The sequence below is a fragment of the Arvicanthis niloticus genome, chromosome 9 (genome assembly GCF_011762505.2).
Source record: "Arvicanthis niloticus isolate mArvNil1 chromosome 9, mArvNil1.pat.X, whole genome shotgun sequence".
NCBI classification, from domain to species: Eukaryota; Metazoa; Chordata; class Mammalia; order Rodentia; family Muridae; genus Arvicanthis; species Arvicanthis niloticus.
In genome coordinates, this window is record NC_047666.1 from 74400570 (window position 1) to 74419344 (window position 18775).

The 18775-nt window shown below is 41.3% G+C and overlaps 1 protein-coding gene across 4 annotated transcripts in view; it reads right to left on the reverse strand.

Annotated features, from left to right (window-relative positions):
- The window catches only part of Eps8 (EGFR pathway substrate 8, signaling adaptor), a 162005-nt gene that overhangs the window by 34983 nt on the left and 108247 nt on the right, over positions 1–18775 (reverse strand). For all 4 annotated transcript variants that reach the window (XM_034511969.2, XM_034511970.2, XM_034511971.2 and 1 more), the window contains 7 exons: positions 11655–11722; positions 10531–10692; positions 10250–10399; positions 5958–6040; positions 5285–5421; positions 2646–2719; positions 496–622 (listed from right to left, as the gene is read on the reverse strand). In XM_034511969.2, the coding sequence (XP_034367860.1) occupies positions 496–622; positions 2646–2719; positions 5285–5421; positions 5958–6040; positions 10250–10399; positions 10531–10692; positions 11655–11722 (801 nt within the window). The remainder of the gene's footprint in view (positions 1–495; positions 623–2645; positions 2720–5284; positions 5422–5957; positions 6041–10249; positions 10400–10530; positions 10693–11654; positions 11723–18775) is intronic.

An 18775-nucleotide genomic window follows, 5' to 3' on the forward strand; every position in this document is an offset into this window, starting at 1 on the left:
CAGAGTCACATGACTTAAAGGCACAGCCAGCCTGTAACATACATGAGCTCTTCCACCTGAACCTCCAATGGTGCCCGAAGCTACAGGGCCTTGGTCCAAGATCAGGGCAATGGAGGCATTTCCTGGGACCCAAGCTCACCCAGCCCTGAAGTTCTCATAGCCCAAAAGTAAGGAACCTTACACAACCACAACCGGTCTGACAGCTCAAGAGTAAGGAAGGCCCCACTCACTATAGGTCTGATAACCCTTAGTAAGGAAGCCCATTTGCTTGGGGTCTGAGAGCCTTAGGGTAAAAAAGCCCATTCACTCATAAGTCTGACAGCCTTAGACTGGGGAAGCCCATTCTCCCACTTGCCTGCTTGCCGGCTCATCCGTCTGCCCTCCTGCCTGCCCCCCAGCCTGCCCTCCCGCCTGCCAGCTCGCCCACCCACCCGCCCACTCACCCACCGGCCTGCCCACTCACCCGCCCACTCACCCGCCGGCCTGCCCACTCACCTCCAGGTCCTTTCCTTTTACTTTTCTTGCTTTTCTTCCTTTTAGAAAGCTCAGAAAATGCTTCAGCGGCTTTTTGGAGCTTTGTGATAAAAAACTCAATGTCATCCAAAATATGGTTTAAGATTTGCTGGAATGAGAAATAACAGAACAAGATATAAAACAAACAAAAGGGGGGGAAAAAAGCTAATTTTGCTCTAGCTGTTACTAAGAGAGTAAAGGAGAGAAATTTTAGATGAGAAGAGAAAAATGACCACTTTCATGAAGTCAATCACTAATTCTAAGAAAACACACACACACACACACACACACACACACACTATTTATACATGTATATATATGAAGTCTCATCTCTATTCCTTAAGCTTAATCTTGCTGCATTTTCAATGTTATCAGGGAAGCATTTACAACACGGAATCAGATTATTAATTACTTTAAATTGCTCTAATTTTCTCAGTGTTCCCCACACAAAGCTGGGGATGGGATTCAGAGAAACATTTTGTTGGAAGAGCACCAGGTATTTTTGTTTTGCAATCATTTGTCTTGTAAAGGCTCTGACCAAGTTACTGCACACCTATTATAGAATGCTGCGAGAACCTGAAAACCCACAGCCCACATACACCACAAGGTATGGAGACGACTGCACCACGGAGCAGAACGAGCAAACAAATGCATGCCAGAGACCACTGTAATTATCTTTTACACTTCACTTTTAGCTTTCTCTAGTCTAAAACGAAGGGCTCTTCATGTTATAAGACTATTAAGAAGAATTTGATAAGCATTTCACTATAATATAGTGTGATATAAAATTAAATTCTTGGGCTGGAAAAGAGAGATAGATGTTTTATAGACATCTGAAATGTAGTTCCCAGCATCCAGGCTGGGCGGTTTACAATCATCTACAACTCAAGCTCTAAGCAATCCAATGCTGGATTCAGGCACCTGCGCACGCTTACACACACACACACACACACACACACACACACACACACAAAAGAACGGAAATCTTGGGCTGGAGAGATGGCTCTGGGGATAAGAGCACTGACTGCTCTTCCAGAGATCCTGAATTCAATTCCCAGCAGCCATGTGGTGGCTCACAACCATCTGTAATAGGATGCTCTCTTCTGAAGTGTCTGAAGACCAACTACAGTATACTTACATATAAATACAAGAAATAAATAAATCTTAAAAAGAAACTATATACACTCCTGATTCCAACATGCCTTTATTTTTAAAAAATCTTTTAAAAATTAATTCTGAATGTCAGACTCCTTTCAGTGATTTTTTTTTTCAGAAGAACCTGGGAATGTATATAGTTTAAAAGGTAAATAAATCACACACTTAAAATATAATGGACATAGCCATTAACAGTCAATTAACTCTGAAAATTGATTGCTCTAAACAAGTGACAGTAAGTACAGAATTCTGCTTTATAAAACATTAATATGTACATATTTATACTTTAAATTATCACTTAACTTTTCCTTTCAAGGTATTCTAAAATATTTTTATTTTCACGAGGATATGGTGTGTGTGTGTGTCCACATTTGCATGTGAGTGGGCACATGTGTGAACACGTGCATGTGGCTTCCCTTGCATGTAGGTGTGTGTACACATGTACAGTTCTGATGTCCTGGATCATCCCCTGTTCTTCTCCCAACTTCAACAGTAAGGTAGAGCTAATGAAACTTAGATACTCTTCTACCTAGTGATGGGATTCTAGGGATATGAACTCCAGTCTTTAAGTTTTTGTTGCAAGCCCTACAGCCACTGAGCCATCTCCCCAGCCCTAAAATATCTTAATAAACTGAACGAACAAACATTAAAAGGACACCTCAACTATGAATCACAAACCATGATAAAAAGCAAAACCAGACCATGCCCCAACCTTGGTAACAACTCAGGTTCATGTCCTCTGTAAACTGGCCAAGCTACCATTACTCTATAGGAGATAACATCTAGCTAAATACTAGCAAGGAAAGAAAACTGGTTAAGGGAAAATTCAAGAGACATCCTGAACATTGAGGAGAGAAAATACAATTTTTGCAGCCATTTTTTGCCAATCCCTTCCATCTCAGTGCCTTTGTTTCCCCCTCCTCCTCACAAAGCAGAAAGGCCGATGATGAACTAAACCTGATTCAGGCGGCACTCACCACATCCCTGTCAATCCGGGCTGCCATCATCTCCGGAGTCTCTTCTTGTTCGTAGTACTGCCGGGGCTTCTCGACTGAAAAGAAAGCAGAGCTGGAAGACTTTCTGTGTTTGTTAAGAGAATATCAATATAGAAATGAAAATGAGAGACAATGAGAAAGGAGTTCCAGTTGCTGAGTGGAGAGCTCTCCGGAATAAACAAGTAAAAATGATAGCCGTGGCCTGAGGTACGTCCTTGCCACCAGTGACCAGGAGGATGGGGCATAGCTGGCAGGTTGGCCTGCCTGGTTATCCTCCTCCTTCCTGGAGCTAGTCTGGCTGTCCAGCAAGCCTTGAGAATCTCTTGTCTTCCTCCCTCTCCGAGCTGGGATTACAGACACTCACTAATATTCCTGTATTTTTTACCTGAACGCTGGGAATGCGATTCAGCTCCTCGTGCTGGTGGGGCAAGCGCTATACCAACTGAGCCGTCTTCACAGCCTGGGGTGCTAGTCCCCCCACATTCCACCCCTGTGACTACAATAAAATCTTTGCAGTTCTGAGAGTACAGTGATTTCTCAATGGTCGTTGTTAAGTCAGCACAAAACCCGCAGCCTTTGGCTCAGTGATCTTAAATCATATGCCTTGAGATAAATACTGAATACACGTCTCAGAGGCATTCAAAATGTCAGGAGAGTTCAATTGTGAATGTTAATCATGAGATCTCCATCACAGATTCCTTCCTGAGGTGAGTCAGCTAGCACTATGGTAACGTGGACAGCTGGTGCAATGTATTTCAGAGTACATTAAACGCAAAGGCATATGGCTGGGGCAGGAGCAATAGATCACAAGGAGTAGGGGTGGGAGAACTCATGATACATCATCATGACTCACAAGGTTTAATGCAGAGAACTGCCAAAACATACTGCAAACTCGGAATCCCAATTTCTCCTTTATGCTAACATTGCCCAGACATGGAGCAGAAGCGAAAGAAAAAGGACTCGCTGAGCCGTGCGAAACTACATTTGTAGCTGTAACCATTCAAACTCATTAATCTGCATGAACAAAGCTTGGCAGTTGGCTGCCATTTTACACATGGCTGCTGCTAGCTTGGTACAGTGTACGTGGAAGGCAGGGAACTACACTTGAAACTGTCATTAGGAACTCCAAAGGGGGTCAAGTGTAGGGCCTCTTGCCTGCAATCACAGCACTCTGGAAGCTGAGGTGGCCAGGCTAGCCTGGTCTACCCAGTGGTCCTCCACAACATCCAGGGCTACACAGAAGACTATGTCTCACAGGAGGAATGGGTGTCTCCATGATACCCCACAACACTGTCTGGGGCAAAGTGAGCAGAAGATGATACTTATTTCCAAAACATTTGGGGGTCCTGGCTACTATCGCCACCATTTTGCTAAAGTCACTTTTGGAAGACAGGGTTACTCCATCTCAGAGTTCTAAGGGGCTGCAATCATAGCTGGTGAAACCTCAGAGGGAGGAGAGACAGCAGAGGCAGCAGAGGCAGCAGAGGGAGCCTCCTTTAGGACATTCCCAACTAAGACCCTCTGGCACGCACACAGAACTCTGTATACCATGTCATGAGTTCTGTCTGAACAATTAGTAAGCTAGAAGTCTCTCTCCTTGTAATTGTAACAGATGGCAATGCCAGGAATATTTTACACAAAATCTAGTAAGAGCTCAGAGATACCTGAGTGTAAATTCTTTTGTTGTAGATTTTACATACATTCCTACAACTCTATTCAGGATCTCTTTAACTTAGTATGTCTTCTCTTCACGTCAAGTCAGTTTTGACACCTCTCTAACACATACACACAAAACAATAATATCGACAACTATCCAGACCCCCTCCACCAAAACAATACCAACAAAACTCACCTTGGGTTCACAATAAGCACAGATCACTATAAATCTCTGTCTTTCAAAAATCATGTTATTTAATCTTTCTATTTACAAAGATAACTGGTAGAAACTATGTAATTCCGAAAGCAGAAGTCATTAGCACTCTTTGACAGTGATGCCTGTGTTCCTGTGCTGACTATGGTTACAGCATCACTGGCTTTATCATTCACCAAAACCTGTGGGGTCATTATGCCCACTTTATGGTTGAGACCAAAGCACAAAAAGATGACCTTCTATGGTCAAATGGATAGACAGAGCCAGGTCTTATTTCAGGTCTCAATTTTTAGCCCACAAGAATAAAAGCACCTCTCATTAAAGACACTACACAATTCAGCATAAGGCATCATAGAGAACCCCAGCTGGAAGCTTCTTCCTACCTGTAGAATGTATTGTTTCAGAAGGTGCCATTTAGGCTGTGGGGGGAGGAATGTTGAAAACCGTCTTGCCAGTGGTGAATCTGTGAGTTACAGTGACCAATGTGACATCAAGTGCAATAGTCGCATAGCCATCACATGAGTAACCAGCCAGAAATGACTGCAATCCTCATAGAGAATCTATTAAAAGGCTGGCATGAATTTTAGTGGATAATAACCTCAACAGCAGGCAAGACTTAACTTTATAACACCTAAGATTTAGTTCTTTAAATAAACTTTGACCAACAAATCGACATGAGGATTTGAAAGGAGAAATGACCATAGTGGATCTCAAAGTGGATCCTCAAAAGGGGTTAGGTCTGGGTACTTACAGTCACCCTGGTCAGCTGCCCAGGCAGACCAGGCTGCTACTCGACTCCTAACGTCCACCTGTGTGACAGTCCCTGGTGGCACGGGCGCGGGAGCTCTGGGAGGAGGAGGGATGCCAGGATCTGCTTTTGCAATCATCCTAAAAATGAAAAACAAATTATCCAACTGAGCTGTCACCATCTCCACGTCTGTTAACAACGGTTCTCTCCATCCATGCCATTTGCCCTTCAACCTCAGAAGTAACTGTCAGGAAATCAGAATTCCCAACCAACTCCACTGTGTAGCTGGTAAGTTCCCAAGACACAGAAATACAGAAAAATTAAAATCCCTGGGAAACTACATCGAATTTTTCTCTAGGTCACATGATATTTTAAAAGCCTGTGGGCAAATGGGGAGATCTTGGGTCATCTCTTAAAACACCACACATTTTTTTATAACTCTCTGGGACATCTACATATGTCTGAGAAGCTGTATGGGAGACAGAGTTGACATGTGGAGAAGAGGCAGACATGGACTGGCAAGGCAGTGAGAGCGAATAAGTCGAGGTTAAAGGTTCTAATTTAGAAAACGGAATAACTCACCTCCATTGAAAATAATTTCTCTACACCTCCAGGAGAAAAATAAAAGTAGCCATACTATCCAATTCCATCCACTAAAGCCACTTGATGCTCTTACCTCAGGGTCTCGGGCCGCCTCTTCTGTTTCCCGCCTTTACTGTCACTGATTGCGCTTTCAATGTCTTCACTAATTAGGTTTGCCTGAAAGGAGAGATGAGTTATCCAGAAGGCCATAGGCTTGTCTGAGCTTTAATATAGAGATTAAGACAGAAAAAAAATATAATTTATATTCATAGTTTGCATCAGTAAGTATCTTGGTGTAATACAAATAGAAAGACTTTTTAACATCTACAGTAAAAATGTGACTCTGGGTTTTCAATGGTATATTTTATAATGGCGGAACTCAAATACTGATTTTTCAGGTTAATCTACATCCAGATTCCACTTAAACATTCCTCCCCAAGAGCCCAAGAGAGAAAGGCAGCTGCAGAACGGACACAGGTGAGTGTCTTTGCTCTGTCAGAGGAGAAGGATGTAGGAGAGGATGTGCAGGGCTGGTAGATCCCTCCCTTTTTCTCCCTCCACCGAGGAGTCTATAACTCACCAAAACAATCACCAGGCCTTACAGAGACACCAGAGCTTAAGGCACACCTACTCATACAGTTAGTGTCTGCAGTGTCCCTGAAGGGATGGGTGTTGAAGGCCAGGTTCGAACCTTCAAATGGGAGATGGTGGGAGGAAGAGAAGACATTGGCTATGCTCTTACAGATGACATTGGGATGCCAGATACTTCCTGTCTCTCTCTTATCACTTCCTGTTTCCTATGAAGTGAACAGCATTCCACCACACTTTTCCTATCATGGACTTTCCTACCACAGGCCCAAAGGCAATGTACCCAATACCCATGGACTGAAGCCCCCAAAGCCATTTGGAAAACAGACGTTTTCTCTTTATAGGTTTCTCAGCTCGATGTTTCGCCACAGCTATGAAAAGCTCTACATTCATAGGCTGAATCTCAGTTGTATATTGTATCCATTTTGATAATCACTTTATTTTTCCATGTCAGGTAAAAATTAATTATCTGCCACCACGAACTTTTCCAACATTTTTCCAACAAGACCAACGATTAGATTTTCTTGGGAATTCAAGCGAGTTTTGTAGATAGGGTGTTAATTTTTCTTCGTTATGAAATTCATCTGTAGCCTGTAATTATCACTGTATATGAGGATGTTGCTCATGTATTTATCTTCTATTTTGGGGCTTGTATGCTCTGTGTAATTATGTATATTTTTCTCAGATATATGAGTCCTGTATTCTTTAACAGTAAGCATGGGTAAGCATAAAAATTTAGAACTGATGGGAGACCTCATGAGCATGTAGTTTGAGAGAAAGTGTGTATGTGTGTGTGTGTGTGTGTGTGTGTGTGTGTGTGTGTGTGCGTGCACATGCCCACCCACATATGCACAGTGATACACATACAGAAGTCAGAGGACATCCTCAGGTGATGTTTCTCACCTTACACACTGCCTGAGGCAGGGCCCTTAGTTGATTACCCCCTACATAAGCTGATCCAGCTGCTCTCGAACTTGGAGAAATTCTCCTGTCTCACGGAAGCTGGCTTGACATAGGTTCTGGGGATTTCAGCTTCGGCTCTTAGACTTGTGTGTGGAGCCTTTTATTCACTGAACCATCTCCCCAGCCTTGTTTATTCTCCATTCTAGTTAATTCTCTGAGGGAAACTAGGCAGAATAGCCTGGCCTGGATCATGTTCGTAGTGAGGTGATGCTGCAATGGAGCCCAGTACAGTGTCACTTCCTTAGAACATTCCAGTCCAACACACTCCAGATGTTCAAATAAGACCAAAGCCCTCTATTATATGGAGGATTAAACCTGGAGATATCTAGAACCTTGAACTTCTATGAAAAACGTTGCCACCAACGAGGAGGCAAATGTACCATGTAGCATCTCATGATAAAAATTTAAACTCAAAAAGTGTTACCGCAAGATGTCCTACACACAAACTAGTTACATCGCAGTATCAAGGCACTTGTATTTTTAAATTATCAAGGAATGTATGCCTCATGAAAGAAGTGTGGCACCGAGGAGGGTGAGTGGGTTTCCTCATTTTTAGTGGTCTGAGCTATAGTGAGTACAGAGTGTTGTCCAGAAAATCCTTTTGGAATCATCACTGTCAAGGTCCCCTAGAGAAGAAAGCCTTTCATTCATATCCCAGACGCTGATGTCTGGAGTCTTTACTCAGGACAGTAACTCACACTTAAATCAAACTTAAAAGTATGGACACAAACACAAAATTTAAATGTCTTTTGGCTCAGTATCTTTTTGTTTGTTTGTAAATCTCTGAATTGGGCCAACAAGATGGTTCAGTGTTTAAGGACACTTGTTGCCAAGCCTGATGGCCTGAGTTTATCCCTGGAATTCACATGATAGAAAGTGATAACCAATTCCTACAAGTTGTCCTCTGACCTCCATATGTGATAGTCCTCCTCAATAAATGAATATAAAAATTTAAAAAGTAAAATCCATTAATAAAATTTTACTTTTTTTCAGAGCAAACTATCCATTTGAACATTTTTGCTTTAATATATCTAAATCCTCCTCAAAATCATTAAAATAATTCATGAATTCCAAAAAGCTGATGAATTTCAAACTACAAGTTACTTAAATAACACAGTCCTTTCCAGTAAGACTTTTATAATCATCTATAGAATAATTGAAATTAGAGAAAATTATGAAATATACTGTTAAAGATAACCTACATATGTCATGGTTTAATGTCAGAGAAATACTGATGAGATCAAGTGGTTTTCTTGTGCTGGTCTAAAATTGCTTTACAAGATAAAAGTCCCAAGTAAGCCAGTGCTCTGGGAGGAGACAATGGTGGCCAGACTGGGAGATGTCCCTCCATTCCTGAGATTTGAGCACTGGGTCCCCACAGGGAGCACTGAGTAGATAACTACGCAGTGCAGCCTTGCTGAGGATGTAAGTCACTGGGGAAGAGCTTTGAGATTAAAGGTCTATGATCACTTCCAGTTGGTTCTCCGCTCCCTGCTCTTGCTACCACACCTGCTGTGTGTTGCCATGACTACCCACCAGGACAGACTCCTGTCCCCCTGGATCTATAAACTCAAGTCAACCCTTTCCTCCCCTAAGTTGATTTTGGTCAGTGTTTTATAACAGTAACAGGAAAGACACTAAGACAGGTGCCAATCAACCGAAGGCAATTTCTCTTTTAGAGAAACCAACTCAGAAAATAAAGATATCTAATGTTGAAGATAAACTCCAAGGTTCAATAAATTATAATCACTTAGAAATTACGTGGACTGTGAAACATAAATTTGGGGGTGTCAAGCATGTTATTATTGCTAACTATGCCCAGCTATTCCTCATTGCACTTAGGGATTATAAACGCTGAGCAACTTTCCACGTCACATAATTAAGTGGCGAGTTTTATATTGATATGGTAGAACATTCTAAGGCTCACACTGAGACAATCGAGACAAGCTCTGAGGTTAACAAGGAAGAAAATGGAATTGTAGCATACCTATTGTGTATCTATGCAGTATGGATTTCAGTATATGTGCCGCAGAAGCAAGTATATGTCTACCTATGCAGTATGGATTTTAGTATATGTGCTGCAGAAGCAAGCACAGTGCATGATTGTTAATGATCTATTTTTGAATTATATATGCAGGGCCCCTGAGGAGAATTTCAAACACCAGGTACATTTTGTAAACAAGATAAACTACATGTATCTATGTTTGTTTGATACTTTCAAACAGGCCTCTCTGACTTGCAGCAATCTTCCTGCCTTACCCTCCTGAATGGTAGAATTACTAGTAGGGGCCATCGTACCACACCTTGAGTTTTAAAAATAATTAATCAAATTTCCTCTTTTGTTTACCTGGCTGGAAATTTATGGAAGACACTTAGGTACTGGCTTTCCTCGTTACATTCTCAAAATCTTAAACCCTAATAGCTGTATGACCAAGATGTGGCCTTTGAAAGTTGCAGAACATTGCTCTGAGGGCTGAGTGAGGGACGACGGGACCTGAGATTTGCCTCAGCAGTTAGGAGTACTTGCTGTTCTTGCAAAGGATGGAAATTTGGCACCAAGTACCCACATCAGGCAGCTCACAGTTATAATCCCAGCTCCTGGGGATCTGACACCCACTTCTGACTTCTCTGGGTACAAACACACAGACACACAGACACACAGACACACACACACACATGCGCGCACATGCACACGCACACACATGCACAGATGCGTACACACACATGCACATACACACGCACATGCACACACACATGTGCATGCGCGCGCACACACACACACACACACACACACACACACACACGAGAATTAATGGGAGGCTGGGCCACTCTTACCTTAACCTCATCACACTGGAAAAGATGGAGGTCTGGCTTGTTCTGTGTTGGCTCTTTGCATACCAAGGCAAGAATGGAATCATAGCTGCATGCGTGCACCACTGCTTGACAGTGCTGGATTGTGTTTAGAGGAAAATTCTCCAATTCATTCTGTATCAAAAGAGTAAATATTTGACAGCGTCAAACTATCACTCGTGTTCCAAGAATCTATCCCAACTGCACACATTAGCATCTGCGGTGCATTCTTGAAGAATAAGATGGCATCAGCTTCCCAGACTTGCCTTTGATTCTAAGTCAATCAGGCTCACTGCCCGGTCATCCACTTGGAGGATCATATCTTGAGTCCACACTTTGCCCTTGGCATCCAGCAACTTCAACTTTCTTATTCCGTCATCAACAGTGATCATAGCATCCTTCCGATCCAGCACAAAGGTGGTCAGGTGCTTATGATTGGGCAAAAAAAAAAAAAAAAAAAAGACAGAAAAGAAAAACTTTGAACACACAAATAAAACCCTCTCCCTCTTGGTAGGTATTTTCCAAAAGGAGGAAGAATTTCCATAACAGAAGTCAGTTAGCAGAGAACCAAAGGCTTAACACAGCATGCTACAACAACCTCAGTTATCTACTGAGAGGGTGGAGTTGAGTGGGCATTTTTGTTGATCACAGAAAACAATGACTTGATTTGTAAGATCCCTGAACCTGTCTCATGCCTAGTCATGAGGGGCTACAACAGCAAGGTATAAAAGACAAGTTCTTAGCAGTGAAACATAAACAGCATTTCTTTAAATTAATGACACCCCCCCCCACCCCTGTTACTCAGATAGCTATTTCAATGCTACAGAAAGGTAGCATTCTCAGGGGCAGCTACAACCTGGTCTCTAACAACCTCTCCTGAAACCACTTTGCTGAAACAAAGTGGTTTCGTTTTAATGACGCGCATGCTTGAGATGCGCGGCAAACCGAATACAGCAATTTTAAGATGACGTCCCTGCTCACATGTTTTCCACTATAAACAGGGTCATTGTGATTCCAATTATGAGCAAATATCTTCCGAACTAAAAAAGAAACTAGGGTTTAATGAAAGCTAGTGATGACACCAGATAAAACTAAATATAAAACCGAGCTGCTTGGTGCATCACAGTTTAATGTCAGTGTGAAACAGAAGCCTTTCTCCTGTTTTAATTGGGCTAACAATGGCCAGTGAAGAAGTTAGTACTTCAGTCTATTTTGAAACACAAACTCTCATAATAGCTTTATATGTAACATCTCAGTTTCACAAAAGAAAGAAAACACCTTAAGGGAAGACCCACACAAGTTAAAACACATCCTATTTAAATAAAATAAATCACAGTTTTTATGTCCCTTAAGAGTCGCAATAAGTATTGGCAAGAGCAAAGCGTCTTACTTCCACTCGGTACTGGGACACGTCCGACACACTGCTGATACTGTCTCGGGCATAGTTCTTCCTTTGTTCTGAAAGGTAAGTTTTGAGAAGCCATTATTTAGATACTCACAGACTTGGGCTCATATGTTGGAGTCACATGGCGCCCCTGAAGCAAGTCTATCTCACATATGAATGCAGTAGCTGTCAAGTCCCCACTGTGAACTGGGTCTGAAATGCTCATTATTCACAAGCAGGCCCAAGGTCACGAGAAAAACTATCAGTACCCAGGAACCTTTGGACACACCTTAAATCCTCAGGGCTCCAAATGTCAAGATTATAAATTTCCCAGGTTTTAAAGATTTTTAAAAATTGTGTGTGTGCAGGTATGTGTGTGAGAATACATGCACATGGGTGCAGGAGCCCGAGGAGGGGGAAGGGAAGGAAGTAGATCTTCTGCAGCTGGAATACAGGCAGTTAGTTGTGAGCTGTCCAATGCAGGTGCTGGGAACTGAACACAGGCCGCCCACAAAAAAAAAAAAAAAAAAAAAAAATACACACACTTAACCACAAAGCTATCCCTCCAGCCCCTATACCGAAAGTGTGCTAAGAGAATAAAGTCATCTCATGTATAGGTTTTATTAATCAGGAACCTACCGTTGATAAAAAAAATTTTTTAAAAAATGCTTGCAAATTTCATCTGTTGCCACACTTAGGTCAAAACACAAGGGTAGATACAGTCATAAGTATCATATTATATGATGGGGATGGCCCAGCTAAAACAGGTACCAGGAGGACCATCTCTTTTTAGCAGATACTATCATAGGTACCATATTAGATGAAGGGGATGACCCAGCTAAAACAGGTACCAGGAGGACCCTCTCCTTTTACAGCATCTAAAATGCGGGACAATGTTAGAGGAGACTCCAAACTGATTCAAACATGAGAATTGTCACAAATATTAACGACTGTCACACATCAAAAGAACACACAAATGAGAGACTCAGAATTGCAGAGACAAAATAGAAGGGAAAACGAGGCAGCTAAGGAGGCAGCAGCTGCATCCAACTACTCAACAGGCAGAAGAAACCCTTCTTTTTTAAGATACTGCAAAAGCAAAAAATAAATAAATAAATAAAATATCCTCAATATTTGATATTTGTTAATTTCCAATCAAGGAACTGATTTGGAAATTCAGGATTGTTTTATTTCTTCTAAGGCAGAATTCTTGGATGGAAAGGACCTAGTGTGTCATCAGGGGACTCCATGATTCTAAATCCAGCTTTGAGTTTTTCCCTATGTAAGAAACTAGATTTAGGTAAGATTATTAACAACCTGGGTCTTGGAGAATTTACTGTAAAATACTGGGGTAAACAACTTAAGTGTAAATTACCCTAAAGCCTTAGAGCTTTGGCAAACCTAAACATTTGCCTTAGGTTGTGTATGTATGAGTGTGTATGTGGCGAATATGTCATATGTGTATCTATCCATATATCCATATGCATACATAGATACATAGATATGTCATAAGACATATTTATGATATATATTCATATATAAAATGTATGTATATCTACAGCTAGACCATAGGTATGTATTAGCTTCCCTGTCAGCCAGCATTGTCTAACTATAAACATGTTTCTTTCTACTCTTAGGTGCTCCTACACTGAAAGTGTCTGTAAAAATTAAAGGAAGACCAAGCAGAAAAGTATAAATTACATATTCAGACCCTAAACGTTAGAATCTAATATTTTTAAAAAGATGATGAACGACTGATTTGCAACCATATGGAAGCAAGGATCTTCCCATTTATATTTCCCCAGGAAATCCCCCGTGCGCCTCTCGACACCGCTCACACTGATGCGGCCTATTCTGGTTTTGCTTTTGCAGTATTAAAATGATCCGGTGAAAGCACACGCACCACACAGTTCAACCTTGGCTACCTTTCTTTTTTTGTTTGGATGACGATCTGAAGAAGTATGCTCCGTCTGTTCCTACCAAAATAATGTGGTCAAAAGAAAGAGCTGGCTTCACCTACAGCTTTCCCCAGCACTCCGAAGCACACAACTTCCCCCATAACTATACCTCACACAAGAAGCAAAGAGCTTCTCTATTAGCTGAGGGTCAGTGTGAGTTACTAACAGGTGGACAGCTGTTCTTATGAAACCCCTCTGATACACGTGGGACACAATGCATAACTCATGAAGACATCTGGCAAGAGTACTACTTCAAAATCACGGGTTCATCAGCTTCTCACTCAACTCTCCGGCACAGCCTCAGAGCAAGAGAGTTATCTTCCTCTGATTTGACTTGTGGATAGCAGAGAAAATGGCCACGGTTGCCATGGTACCCGATGACTTGGTGATATGGTGGCTCCAGGATGTTCAAATGCCTGACTGGGTCTTCCAGATAAAATGACTGGCAAACATAGGTGAAGGGTCAAAATACTGTATGAGGTTTTTGTTATAAAGAAGGGGGAGGAGGAGGAGAAGTTCATCCCCCAGGTGTCAGAACACACCACATCTCAACACCAGGAAGACATAATTTAGAGGGGCAGAAAATAATTAGCATTATGGCAACTCTTCCCTCTGACCACTAAACGGTGAGCTATCATCCCTAATATTTCTGACTTGCTTTTTTTTTTTTAACCATACTTCACAATGAATAAGATGTATGACACAGAAAAGTAACTTCGAAGGACCCTAAAAATATATTAATGTCATAAAAATGATTTAGAAAGAAAATAATTCTGGGGATATAAAGTCAAGAGATAAAGTTCACTATTAACATTTTAATAGGCAATTTTTGAAAGGACACACCTGAAAGTCAGTTAGAGTGTCTCTTTTGATGGGAATCCTATGCACTTCTAGGTTCAGTGGTAAACAGCACTGTAGACCCTAAAATGGAAACCTTACAAAGCACCAGAACAGTGAGAGAAGTATGAATAGAGGCTTTCATGAAGCTATCAAGAGCAAGCCACAGATAATCAGCACTTCCTCTAACAGTGGTTCTGATCTTTGGCTGCATGACCATGGGCTTTAAAAGCCACTTTGTGGCCCCCACCCTAAAAATTCCCCTGTACTAGACTAGGGTTCGTCAGGCCACTGAGATTTATAAAGCTCCGAGACACTCTGGGATATGGAGCCTGAGACATAAGCTTCTACTCTAGAACCCATGAAAATGACACTTCATGTACTGTGTACTTTTTGAGAGGCTATGCTCCCATTCATGTCAGGATGCAAGGGACAGACAAATGTCACATTAACTAACAAATAAATAAACCTAGGTGTGGAGTTTTACGTTTCTCAACTCAACACTTGCAGGCTGTGCGGTGCATTCCAGGTTCTCACCTTGGTAAACTGTCAGGCATGCTGTCATGGGCTTTGGTGATACAGCTGTCTTTTGAGTTATTGCTGCTTCTGTAAACGACCCCACTCACCCATATTTCTGTAAGTGACCCCAGTAAAACTCATTGTTCCCCAAGGTGGACTTGGGTGTTTTCTGTACTTTGGCCTGGCATAGGCTCCCTATCTGGTGTGCATAGACACATGTGCTGTATCTCCCCAGGGAAAGTTTTGTCACACAACAGTACTATGTGCGTGTTTCATGTCTATAGAGCCTAGAGGAAGATCTCTTGGAACTGGAATAGTTGTGAGCCACTATGTGGGTCCTGGGAATTAAACCCAGGTCCTCTGCAAGAGCAGCAAGTGCTCTTAATCCCTGAGCCACCTTTCCAGTCCCAGGGCATCTACTTTGTTCATATTACTGAAACTTCTCATTCACTTGCATTGTCACAACCTAACCCACGACACAGTCACCTGTCTTTATTGAATGAACGACATTGAAGGCCACTTGCTATTTTGAAATAATGTCCACATCATTATTAAACCTTAAAAGTTCTCGTGCACATAAAAGGGAGTGGTGGCCATTGTAACAGTCAGAGGCCAGCTGTAGAAGCCCATTTTCTACAGTCGCTATGTAGATCCCCAGGATCAAACTCAGATCCTCAGGCGTGGCAGTGGCAGTGGCAGTGGCAGCTTGTACCTGCTGAGCTATTGCTCTGTTGCCCAAATTAGTATTTTTCGTCTTAACATGGTGGGTGTTCATCTTTTCTCATCTTATTTCTGAACGCATTACTCTGTACTCTCCAGCTAGCACCAAGCTCCTGGCAGTTCATTAATTCTTTATATTCATTCTACAAGTGGTTACTGAGCATAGATTATACATGATCAATAAGCACAGGGAAGCCTGCAGTGAGGAAGTCAAATAGAAGCCACCTTCATGGGCTGATTGTGTACATTAGATTCACATTGCTTTTTACAATACCCACACACTCACTCCTACAATATCTGAAGAATACTACGGTAGGCTTTACAGAGCACAGTTCAAGGCTCAGGTCCTCTATGAAACCCCTGCTAGCCACGCCCCTGCTGGCCACACCCCACCAAGCAAAACTGCTATCCTAGTATATCTACTTCCTGGGATCCAAGCAGAGTTGAAAAATATTCCCATGAATATTTTATTTGACTTTAATATTTTATTGCTATATTTTTACTACCTTATATATTAATACATCTGTAATATATTTAGTAATAAATTTAATTAATATTTTGTTAGCCTTTATTACCATTTTCTTCTATATATGGATATACAGCTTTTCCAGCCACATTTGATAAGAGGCTATCTTAACTACAATGTATATTTTGGGTTTCTTTGTTGAGACTCAGATCACTGTAGCTCTGTGGGATTTACCTCTGGTTCTTTTATCCTAATCCATTGGGTCACATGTCTGGCTTTGTTACTATGGCTCTATAGTATAATTTGAATTCAAGAATTTCATATCTCTAGCTGGATTTTTTTCCCTCAGGACTGCTTTGTCTACTTGGAGCCTTTGGTGCTTCCATATGAATCTTAGGATTATCCCTTCCATGTCTTTGAAGAATGACATTGGAGTCTTGATGAGAATTGCAGTGAATTCAAAGATGTTTTAGGTATGCTCCCAACAGTAATTCTGCCAACCCATAAACATGGACTGTCTTCACATCTTCTAATGTCCTCTTCAATGTTTTTCTTCAAACATTTTCTTCAAAGTTCTCATTGTAGAGATCTTTCAGTTGCCTGCTTTAGTGATCTTGGCTATTTATTTTTATTTGTGAGGACATTGTGAGTGGGGTTGTCTTCCCAATGTATGTATTAGCATATTCTTTATTGACATATAGAACAATTATTGATTTTTGTATTCTACTCATCTAAAAATTTACTATTAGAGGCATTGGGGTCTTTTCAGCATAAAAGGACACTTTGCCTTCTTCCTCTTGCATGTACGTCCTTCATTCTTTTCTCTTACCTTATCTTACCGTGAATGATGATGGTGGATTTTGTTAATGGCTTATTCTGTCTATCAAGATAATTATGTATTTCCACCAATTCTATGTATGTGCTGTTTTATGTTTATTGTATACACATGCTGAAACATCCTTGCATTTTAGAAATGAAACCAACATGGCTATGGGTTAGGATATTTTTACTGTGTTGCTGAATTCTATTTTGCAAGTATTTTACTGAGAATTTCTGGATCTATGTTCATCAAGGAAACTGATTTGTAGGTCCATTTTTGTTATGTCCTTCTCCGATTTTATTATCAGAATAACACTGACTTCATAAAAAGAGCTTATAATGTTCTTTCTCTTACTGCATGGGGAGCCTTTTAGGAGCTAATAGAATTCAGAAGTGAATCCATGCATTCCTGGGCTCTTCTCTGCTTGAAGACTTGAAAATTGCTTCAAACTCATTGGGTATTCTCTCTCTTTCTCTCCATATAAATGTGTGTGTGTGTGTGTGTGTGTGTGTGTGTGTGTGTGTTTAAGTGGTTCAGTTATTCATATCCCCTTGGTTCAACTTGGATATGTGGTCGTGTGTGTTAAGAAATAGTTCCTGCTAATCTATCTTATGAAAATTCACACTGGCAATGATAATCTGTCATTTACCTTTGAACTGACTCAAGGAATTCATGGAAATAGAGATGATGAGAATGGTGATCACCACCATCCAGCATACTCAAAGGATTTAACAAATATCAGTCTAGAAATGACAGGTTGAAGGGATTATTTTATCCTTACAAAACTCATTTTATCCTTCAAGCCAGTCTCCACACTACAAAACCCTTAGAGTCAGGGATCAGACATTACTGGTCCTATTTTGAACACATATTTATCACAGAATAAGTAGGTGCTGAATGCACCCTCTATATACAAGCCACAAGTGACTAAGCTGTGGTAAGAATGTCCCAATGTGGTTTTTACCCAGAGACACATGGTACTCTCAAAAAATCAGAGAAACCTCTCTTTCCAATGAATAGGCTCACAGCAGCTCAAGGTGCTGAGAGCAAGGACGGACTCGTGCTCAGCCTTAAATAAGACATTTACGCCGCACCCTCTAAGGTTCAGAGAACATCATGGGAAAGCAAAAAGAAGGAATGTAAGATGTGGCTGACAGAGAAAAGGCACTGTGAAATGCCATCTCCTGTGAAAGACATGGCCATTGCAATCACAGACTCATAGCAACTGCTAATGCCTGCACTGAGTCTGCACAAGAGCGGGCTTGTCAGTCTGGTGTAGATAGAGAAGGGACCCGGGGGAACTCAGCCGTCACTAATGAACAACTGGCTTGCAATAAATCTGGGGAGATATTGAGTCAATGCCTTCTATTACACACTGGTGACCATGCCAGCCTCCATTGGATAGTTCCAATGCAATGGGCACATGAATGACTCTGGTTAAACTAAACCAAACAACCAAAGACATAGATCTGGGAAAAGGACATCTAGGGAGTGTGGAGGATGTTGATAGAGATGGGAGAGAGGGAAAAGGGGTGGAACTACCAGAATACATTATGTACTTGTATGCAACTGTCAAAAAACCAAGTTAATAATAAAAAGTCTCAATATAACACAGAGAAAATTAAAAACAGCATTACTGACGTTATCACAGGCACTGAAAACGACATCGTCATATGGAATTAAATCCATTTTATGAATGTGTGATTTGAGTTGTAAAGTCCACTCACTAATAGAGGTCAAAACAAATCACAAAACTTTAGGACTGGTGAGTCTTACCATCAAACTCATAAACCTAGCAATGTATAAT